General features: G+C 41.9%; 1 protein-coding gene across 5 annotated transcripts in view; it reads left to right on the forward strand.

Annotated features, from left to right (window-relative positions):
- The window catches only part of radil (Ras association and DIL domains), a 31358-nt gene extending 20763 nt beyond the window's left edge, over positions 1 to 10595 (forward strand). For 4 of the 5 annotated variants that reach the window (XM_085458825.1, XM_085458826.1, XM_085458828.1 and 1 more), the window contains 7 exons: positions 1139 to 1311; positions 1561 to 1711; positions 3708 to 3934; positions 4500 to 4836; positions 5752 to 5891; positions 7689 to 7828; positions 8078 to 10595. In XM_085458825.1, coding sequence (XP_085314951.1) covers positions 1139 to 1311; positions 1561 to 1711; positions 3708 to 3934; positions 4500 to 4836; positions 5752 to 5891; positions 7689 to 7828; positions 8078 to 8177 — 1268 coding nt within the window. In that variant the 3' untranslated portion in view covers positions 8178 to 10595. The remainder of the gene's footprint in view (positions 1 to 1138; positions 1312 to 1560; positions 1712 to 3707; positions 3935 to 4499; positions 4837 to 5751; positions 5892 to 7688; positions 7829 to 8077) is intronic. The other variant, XM_085458827.1, reaches the window with a different exon arrangement.
- Positions 10596 to 10647: the final 52 nt, after the last annotated feature.

Genomic DNA, 10647 nt, shown 5'->3' on the forward strand with positions numbered 1-10647 from the left:
ACATTTGCCTGATTACAGAAATTTCTTTACCTGTTGAAAAGTCTGTTGGATGGATCATTATAGCTCACCTGGTTGAACAGATGACCCATGTACCGAAGGCCAGAGTCTTTGCTGAAGCGTCCGGGTTTCGAGCTTGCCTCAGACTGTTTTCTGGATGTCACCCCCACCCCCCACCGTACTTTCCTGTCTGTTTTACACTCTCTTATCTAGAAAAACTGCCAATCTTTACAGTAAATGGATCGGATAAATGTCAGCCTTGGACAGTGGTGAATGGCATCTTACTTGCCTGTTGGCTCATATCAGCTATAATTTCCATTATTTAGTCAATATGGGCGTATAATGCTGATATTGGGTAATATTTGGCTGATAAAATTGTGATTGCCTTGTCATTGCAGAATTATTGCATTATATATTGCTGTGTATGTTTACTATATATAGAACTAGTATTTAGATTAATTATTGCTTGTTTTGACTTGCAGACTACAGATTAAAAAGGAGATTTTAACCACATCTGATAGATTTTTTGCACATTTGCTCTGATTATGTAAAATGTAGGTATTAAAATATTTGCAGGCTCTGAAAAAATGACACCATTGGAGCGCAGTTATTTTTCATCGTTTCTACTGAGCCCCAACTCGAGCCTTAGCTCACTTTGAGGGGGTGGAGGGGTACATACCAGAAAGTATTAAATGCATTAAAGCTGCAGTGAGGTAATGAAACAATAGGATCCCAGCTTCAAAAGTGCTAGACTTATAGTCATCGCCTGCTTAACTTGCCACAAAACTTCTTTTCAGTTCTTTGATGTGCGGGAGAGAAAAGGAAGGATTACACAAGCAGGAGCTCAGTCAGCTGAGCCCTTCTGCAGCGGTGCATTTGTATTCTGCGAGGAGTAGGCGGTTGCTGGCTGTTGCTATTGTTCCACCTACTGCAATCACAACCTAATTAAAAATTAATGTCTGTATTGCCGAACAGCACACATGCACGCAGACGTAAGATCTCAGAAGCACACATTCTGTATTTTACTCTGCCTTTCTCATGCGCACACCCTCAAATAAAAATCTACTGCAGTGTTTCTGATTAAATACTCAAAACGCTCCCTTCTGCTCGTGTGTGTGTGTATGTGTCTTTGTGCACGCAGGTCCGTCTCGGGGTTGGTTCCAGCGTTCCAAGATGCTGCAGATTCAGGCATGCTTGAGGATGGTCATGGAGTGGGCGAGCAGGTCCGGTCTGGGACATCTGGCTGAAAAATTCTTCACCAAACTCAACAGCACAGTGTCCATATTGGCCACACACCCCCAACAGCTCACTCAGGTAACACACAGGGAAATGTCTTTTTTGTTTGTATATGATGAGCCTCACATTGCTATAAGCAATGGGGAGGGAATACGTGGGCGTAAGCAGAAAATCTTAAAATAAAAAATTAGTCTCAAGTTGTAAATGAAGTGATCGATCAGCTTGTGATGAGTGACGTCCTACAAAACCCTGCTAATAAACTTGTGACTCCCCTGACATCCTCTCATCTCTTCAAGTCTGGGATTTATTTCTGCTCTTTGTTTGCAGTTGGGGTGGCGAGCGCTGTCCAGTGAGCACCCAACTCTAAAACCAGTCCAGCTCCACCGCATTCTCACTCAGTACCAGCTCACAGCAGAGATAGGCCCCGTTCCAACATGGCAACCCAGCAGCGAGGACGAGCCGTACATATACAGAACAGGTACGTTTGTGAGCTTGTGTGAATTTTTCCGGCCAGAGACGCTGACAACATTATGACAACACGAAGCCCTCGTGTTATGAGTTGGGATTATAGGTACAATAAATACTGGTCTGAATCTCGTGAGTTGGCAGTTGGAGGCCTGTTACTGTCGTGCTAAAGGTCAATTGTGTAATGGTTTACAGGGGTTGTTGAGCAGCTTGTAGAATGAAGGAGAAGATCAAGCAAAAACAAATACACATGAATGCGAATGTGGATAAATCTGTTTTAAACCAGGACTGCTACTGATATTTGGTCGTTTAAAAATCTTATTTGTGGGCCGATATTTTTATTTCTTTCACACAAAATATTTTTTTTTATCTGTTTTATCTATTATTTATTAGTACACACTAACGTTACATGACAGTACAGTTTAAAAATGAAAAAATGATGGTTTTATTGACACGTTGTTGTTTATATGTTTACACTTGGGTCAGCTGGTTTGTGGCATTACCATCAGAGAAGTTGCAGAGTGCCCTCTGGTTGACAAACTAAGAAACATCAACACTCTTGATGTAATTGGGAGACTTTCCCTGTTGTCTCTTTCCTTGCTGTATTTTTCATTTATTGGTGCATATAGATGCCGATATCACTATATCAGGAAATAGCTGAAATTTTTTCTTACGTGTTTGACAAGCAGCTTTATAACTAAAGGAGCAGAAATTCTCAGACAGTACTGAATCACAGTGATTTAACACAATTACTCGTTGACTTTGAAAGCACCATGCACTTATTAAGCTGTCAAAACAACATTTTTAACATTATTTCCTCTGTAAGTGTGGATACTAGCTCTGCATGAGTTTTTATGCCAGATGACCTTCCTGATGCAACCCCAGAGATTTGTCTCTTTCTGGGATTGAACTAAAAAGCTTTCACTTGTTAGGTGAATGTGTAAATCAAAAAGAAAAATAGGTTGCCTGCTCCAGTTTAGCTCCACTTTTCCCATTAACTGAGATGCAGGATGAAGGGTATCCAAAGCTATCCAAGACAAACTGATGTTCTTACGCTGCAGAAAAGGTCATGTGCAGGCGGCATCTCGACTTAAAGGCGTTTAGTCATAATCCTACAGGTGGTAGCTTTGTACCGTTGGCTCCTCAGCCAAACAGATGCACCAAACGTCCGAGTCTGAGGTATTTGACATCACATAATGAAGTAATAAAACTACCTTGGTCTAGCCTCATATTTACCTGTTAATGGGTGAACAATCTAACACTTTGTGAACTTTGGGCACTTTGTTGAGCGAGGAGAGCAGAGGAAGGGAAAGATATGCACTGATTTGTTATAAAGAAGACATAATAGTTTTTGTGCCCAACAGTTGATTTGGTTCATCTGGACGTAGCGTTTCAGTGGGAGAAATGTTTCATCACTTCTTCAGTCTCAGCTGACTGCAGGTTTCCCCAATCTTATAAACAGTACATTTGCATAATGACTGAAACTGGCACCACTGAAAGAACAATGGACTGGGAGGTCAGTTCCTTGATCATTAATATGCAAATTCTCATGACCATTGATCAATTATTTCATTATTTATAAGATTGGAGAAACCTGCAGTCAGCTGAGACTGAAGAAGTCACTTGGATGAGTGATGAAACGTTTCTCCCACTGAAAACGCTACGTCCAGATGAACCGAATCAACTTTTGGGGATACCTAGATGATTGAGCACGCATCAAGACGAAATAGTTTTTGTGATTGTTGGAAGACAAAATTGTAATTAAAAAACAAGGATTATTGATGACCTACTCATACTTCAAAGCATTTTGAGGTTTCTTGAAACCAGGATCAGAACTGGTAGATAGAAGAGAGAGTGCATACACGTTGCGTAAACTTGTGTGCATTCAATACAGTTAATGCTAACTAGCAGCTAGCGCTATTTATACTAATTGTGCATTGTGTATTGAATATGTAGTCCTTCAAGACAGCAGCACAGATTTATGTTAACATCAGTGTTTGTGTTTGCAGTCGACCTCCTGGAGAGCTTTGAGAACCACCCTCCAATTGTGCTGCCCAGCTCGGGCTTCAGAGTGGACCTGGACAGCGAGTGTGTAGAAGACAGCATCTACAGACAGCTGCTCTACATCCGGCACTACCTGTGGGGGCTCCGCACCAAGACGCAAACACACACCAACACTCCCAGTGTGCAGACACACTCCAATGGAACCAACACAGCTGACTGGCCGGAAGTTCAGGTTCAGAAAGACAAACATACACACACTCAAGTGTGTACTTGAGTACACCTAGTAATCCAGGCCATGTGCCTCAGCAGCTGTGGCTGTTGAGGAGTTCCTCGTAATCCCATAAATGAAAGACAAAACCCTCTATTCCAGCCAACCCACACACACACACACACACACACACACACACACACACACACACACACACACACACACAGAAACCTAGACATGGTTAAATCATGGTTAATCTGATTAGTCTTTAGGCTGTCTAATTAGTGGGAACGGCTGACTAGACCATAATCCCTAGTGTTAGAGCACCCTCATATGTACACATACCCGCACACAGAAAAGTATGCATTTAAAAGTATGCTCACTGGAACATTAATATGTGCAATGATAATGCATTCAAATTTTAATCATCTCAAGCTGATGGGTTTTCATGCAGGAGCAAAGCTTCAGCGATGCTCTAAATATTCTCGCAGGTGAAAGAAAAAAGGAATAATTGTTATTGCTATCATCTGCATCCTCACTTTAGATGTCAGATTATCCTCTAAAGTCTGTCTGTCCCATCTCAACACAGAGGGAGCTGCTACCTCCGAGCCACAGCAGTCCCCGTTCAGGGGGTCCAGGGGACGACGGGCCAGGAGAGCCAGGAGAGGAGAGAGGACGGGACAGACCCTCAGGCCAGTCTCACACACACAGCCTCAGACGGAACGGCACCATTCACCACCCTCGAACTGCAAATCCAGACCCGTCCTGCCTCCTGACTCCTCCCAATACCCCCTTGTACCCTGAAGGAGGAGGCGGAGGAGGGCCTGTGCCGCTCATCGGCACCAACGTTCAGACCAACGGCTGCACCGGCAGGACTGTGGCTGAATGTAAAAAGACCAATGGACTCATCACCAACGGACTGGAGGGTAGGCCACGTTATTTACAGGAGGTGGACAAAATAGCAAAAACTAATGTGCAGATTTAATTTTTTTGATAAAAACACAAATAACAAGTACCAGTGTGTAATCAGACCCCCCCCCCCCCCCCCTTTACCAAAAAAAGAACAAAGGCTTCACACAAGCTGATTTTTTTTGTACTGAATTGCATAATGCGCTTTATTATTATTTTTTATTATTTTGTCCACCCCAGATGTGCAAGTTTAAATCTTACAGTTAATTTTAGATAGTGAGCATGCATGTGTTTAAAAAAATCAGCAACATTTCAGATCTTCAGCAGTAGATACCTGCAGATATTGACAACCTCTGCTCTCGTTTCTAAGTTTCAAATCCATCCATCTCACTGCGGCAAAAACCATTATTAATTAAGGTCACAGGAATCCAGAGTTTGCTTTGGCACTACACCCTCTGCAGAACAGAATTAATGAAGAAACAGCAGATTTACATTGATCAACCATGTTACGGTCAATACCATGTCACTCAGTGACGTGTGTGTGCGTGTGTGTGTGTGTGTGTGTGTGTGTGTGTGTGTGTGTGTATTGCGGGAGGATTTGTCACAAACACTTTATTAATGTGGCATGTTGTACATTTTATTACTGCTCAGTTTAAAACGCCTTTATAGCTGCACTGAAAGGGCATGACAAAAAATGCTGATTTAAAGTGTGTGCAACAGTAGATCCCCTTCACTGTGTAGTGAGTGTGACCTCTGCAGGCAGAAGCATGTGTGTGTGGTATAGCAGCTGCACCTTTGCACATGTCTGAATATCCGCGTGTTTCTTCTGCACAGCAAGTCTAGTGTTTTTTTCCTGTTTGTCCAACCCCATAGCGAGACCCTGTGTGTGTCTGTGTGTGTTTTGTGCCTTTGGGTGTCTGTGTCCTCTGCAGGGTGTATTAGTGGGTGTGAATTCCCTTTCCCTGTATCCTCCCCCGGCGTCCCCTCCCTTCCTGATGACTTGTGTGTGGTGTTTGTAGTGGAACTGGACAAGGGACCCTACGGACTGGGCATGGGACTCATAGACGGCCTGGTAAGTAGACAAACGCATTTTTCACAATATATCGAGTTTTAGCCACGTGCTTTAAAAATGCTGGGTCACTAACATATAGTATATAGTATAAAGATTAGATCTAAGTATATAGATTAGATTATAGATAGTTTATTCATTCCCGGGGGGAAATTCACAAATTTCAGCAGTATCCACATGCACATGCTAGACATACAATAAATACTGACACTGATAACTACTACTTTTTACACATTTTAAAGTTACGTATTGCAAATAAATTAAAGTGCAAAGTAAATTAATACTTTGTATTCATATCCTTTATTTATTGTTTAAGAGCTACCTCCCTGAAAATGTCATTTTTACCCTCCTAGGACCTGGCGTGTGGACAACATATTTTGGGTTGTCTAGACCAAAATACCAAATTTTGCTCTACAAGGGCCTAATATGCACATTATACTGCCACTGTTCTCTGCCACTGTTAAAACGAATGTCCTCATATGTGGATCTCATTTTTCTTAGAAACAAAAATCAGGTATATTAAAAAAAATCAGGTAATTCTTTGTTTTTACATTCATCAGGTCCCAATCAGCCCAAATAGCAAAAAAAGAATTTTTTAAAGTTTTTAAACACTGTGGTTTTATTTTGAATGCTTACATTATTTTTACTTTGTGCACAGAAACAAAATTATTTCACAAAAACCAAAAACTACCAGGGTCAAAATTATTAGCCCATTAATTTTAACAGTCACTTGTGCATCTTTTTTGATGGATAACAGCCTGCAGTTGTTTTTGTAGTTTTCAACATGTCTCACACACGTCTCCTGAGCAATCCCAGCCCATTTTTATTTGGCTAATATTTCAAGCTCCTCCAGATTTGATGGTTTTCAATTCACTCCTCAGATTTTCCATGACATTCAAGTCAGGGTTTTATGCATGCAAGTTAATAACCTTTACTTTGGTTTCTGGAGATTATCGATTATTGTTGTTTTATAAGATAAAATCACAACCTACACCCAGTTTTGCTGCTGACTGCTTAGGTTTTCTTTCACCTTGACGCAGCTGCAGACGCACTGAAGCATCCCCACAGCATGATACCTCCATCACTGTGTTTCACTGTTGGATAGTGTTCTTTAGCTTGCACTCTTCTCCATTCTTTCTCCAAACATGACCAGAATCTCTGAGGCCAAAGAGCTTTAGTTTTATAATTCTGGTATGCATCATTTTTCACCAGGTTGATCTTAGCATACAGTCTGGCTTGCAGGTGTCTCTTCTGCAGAAGTTGAGTTTTTTTTGGTCTTCATCCTCACAGTCCAGTGACTCTAGCAGGGCTCTAGGGATTGTCTTCTTTGAGACTACAATTCCCAACTTAGCTAAGTCATTCACTTGCGTCCTGGCAGTTGTTCTAGGGTCTTTAAACACATCTCTCACTAGTTTTCTTTCCAGAGCCTTGATGCTTTCTCAAGTGACAGCTCGCTAAAGTTATTATATTGTGTGCAAATTGGAAGATAACACTCAGTTTTAACTTTATTTTACAAGCTTTGAGTATAATTCTGTTATTGTGTGCAAATTTTCCTACCTATAACAAAAGGTTGTTAACGTTAGTGTCTAGAAAAGGACCAGAAAACCAGACCAGACTAACTAGAAAAGGTTCAATGGTAGAGGTAGTGGTGCTGGGTTTTGTATACTTCTAAATATCAGTTTAAATCAGCAGTTATCAGTAGCAGTGAATGCACACAGCTTTAATGGACACCTGCCTCTGGCCAAGTACTTTCCCTGGCTGTGGCATCAATCGATTTCCTTTGCTTTCTCCATCCTGCAGCACACTCCTCTCAACGCTCCAGGCATTTACATCCGGACTCTGATTCCCGATGGACCAGCCGCCTCTGATGGCAGACTGAGGATTGGAGACCGCATCCTGGCGGTGAACGGTACCAGTCTGATAGGAGCAGACTACCAGAGGTAAGGGAGAAGTTATAGTGGAGGCGTTAAACAGAGATAAATGATACCACTGAGTTATCACTGACTTCAATGACAATGAGCAAACGTTCCACATTGCTAACCACTGCTGTCAGCCTCTTAAGCCGATTGATTACTTTGATTGGTCGAAGCTCAGACAGTGATGCCATGTTATCCTCACGTTTCTGCTGAGCGTCAGGTAACCAGACTCTGTCCTTCTCCCTCCGCTTCCTCCCGTTTGTGCCATTACAGCGCGGTGGATTTGATTCGTCTGGGAGGGGGTCGACTGCGTTTCCTGGTAGCCAAGTCCGACCCAGAGGTCTCGGAGAAGATCAGCGCCTCCTCCTGCTGATTACCTCGGCCTCCCAGCTAAGACATGCACAACATGCTACACCGGACTGGAGATAGGAACTAACAAGGAATACAGATGTGTGCACTGACAAACGGGATACACACACCACTCTCAGCCAAAGGAGTACCTACGCCTCATGAAATATGAATGTGAAACCCAGCGTCTGCACGGCTCAAAGCCAAACAGATTACACTCCACGACTCCACTGAACAGCTGCCGTACCTGCTTCCCTCACGCAGACTCCTGCTGGGTTTGTATAACAGACACAATCTTAAACCCTCGGTGACTTCAAAGGAGTCCGCAGCGAGGAAAGTTGCCTAATTAATCAGCGTTTGAGGTGGGTTAGGTCTAACCAATCAGTATGCAGTGTGAGGCGGTTTAAAGCACAGCGGATTCTCATCAGTCAAGCCCAGAGGCACGTGTGACTTTTGCCAACAGTATTTTTGAGTCGTTTCTATTAAATTCCAGATGTAAATAGCACGCTGAGATGCCTACCCAGTTCTCTGAAACAGGTAGACACAAACTGAAGATGTACTTTAGAATTTTAGAAGTATTTGCAAACAAAGTGAGCCTCAGTGAACCCCTGAATGTTTTGTAAATCCATTTGTTGTAGCGAGCAGTATCAGCGTCTACTCCACAGACGCAAGTTTGTGAACGAGTGTTGACTTTTGCACTGAAGAGTGGAAGAAAACGACAGAGGCAGTGAACTGAAAAATCACGAGTAGTACAACCTCGCTCTCCCGTTCCACCTGTGACATCGTACCTGGACTTCACCTTCGCTGGGGGAGGGGGCACTTAGTTAATAACCACTCCATGAAGACCACATGCTCCACTCCAGACTCTCAGCTGCATCCTTGCAGTGCATTTAAACTGCAGCATAAACAGCTGTTTGTAAATATTCAACATTGTCTCACACATATTATTTGGATCTTCAGAAGATGAAGTCGCCTTTGGGAACGACTCGTGTTGTTGTGGGTTTTTTGTTTTTCCTGAAATATATTTGAGACACTAAAGCCTACAGACGGAGAAAAGGGAAAGTGCAGTCATTGGTTGTAAACTTTTTTTTTGTATGTCATGGTTTGCTCAACAACATTACAAGAAAAGTGGTAGCCACCCATGCTGTTTGTGCTGGTTTTAAGTTAAAATATTGGGCTTGGATAGCTGCCTGGAATCAGATATAATTCTCTTTATTCTAATTATGCTTTGAATAAAACAAATTTAGCAGCAGCAGTTATTTTACTAGACAAAACATCCCAGCTGCCGTGGTCGTATAGTACAACATAAAGTACCTCCTGCCCCCGATCACTTTACCTTGATAGAAAAGATCAGAAGGTGAGGACGAGATGAAGAGAAGCCTGGAGCTCAGAGAGAGCTCGACTGCACTTATAAGAAACCTTTTAATGTGAAGGTGGATGTAAGCCTAGCTCTGCTGTGTAAAAACTACAAAGTCCTGAAGATGGACTACAAAAAGCACCCATGTGTCAGGTTGTTCCATGCATTTGGTGGAAAAAATGAAGTGAAATTACATTTTTGACAAATTCGGATTCAACCTGCAAAACATCGTCCTTCACCTCGTGAAGCCTGAACCATGAAGTACCTGATAGAAAAATGTTTCTTTTTTAAAACCGAAGCTACAGAAAAAAAAAGATAAATTTGGATAGTTTTAATTTGTATTGTTTTTGCTACATTTGCCATTTTTGTGTGATTTATTAGTAGTTTTTTTTTTTAAAAATACAAAATAAAAATCAAACTGATGAGTGTATATGATACACTTGGCATTGTGGGGTTAAGAAGCAGCTTATCACAGCGGCGTGATGTTCAAAGTTCAGCCGTGCCAGTTACGGTATCACAGTGTCTATCAGTTATGAGACTGCATCGTTACATTTCCTTTCTCCTCCTAAAGGAGGCATGAAAACACCTTTGCTTTATAATGTAGAGCCATGCTGACACGTCCAGATCCCGTCACTCACTCCAAATCCTTCCTCAGCAAATCCAAGTGTTGGACCACAGCATCAGCCAGTGCTACAAGGGTCACCTGACTGACCATAACCACCAATCACAGCAGGGCATCCATATCTAGCTTTACCTTACCATCTGATAACGTTTTCTAGAGTTGTAACTGGCTGGTTATTTGCACTGTGGATTTTTTTTAAGCAAAGTGTGAAACTCTGCATGAGATATTTGCCAGTTTTACTTAAACCATAGTTTTGCTGATCATTTCTGCAGTTTGAAACTTGTTGGGTGTTTTCATTGTTTTTTTCCCCAGTTTTGTTTCTTTCTTCTTCTTTTTTGCAGTAACAGTTTCCTTTTGTGCGTTTCAGGGTTTGTATGGCATTGATCTCGTGCATGTTGACCCTCTTTTGGTCATTATTTATACTGTTGACAATGACTTCAGAATAAAGATTGTTGGATACTCGAGTTTTGAATGGAACAACACCACAACACAGACTTCAAATTCATTCTTACACCC

This window comes from Copadichromis virginalis, linkage group LG6, assembly GCF_057382275.1.
Source record: "Copadichromis virginalis isolate Kocher_CV1m ecotype Utaka linkage group LG6, C_Virginalis_male_GT1.1, whole genome shotgun sequence".
NCBI classification, from domain to species: Eukaryota; Metazoa; Chordata; class Actinopteri; order Cichliformes; family Cichlidae; genus Copadichromis; species Copadichromis virginalis.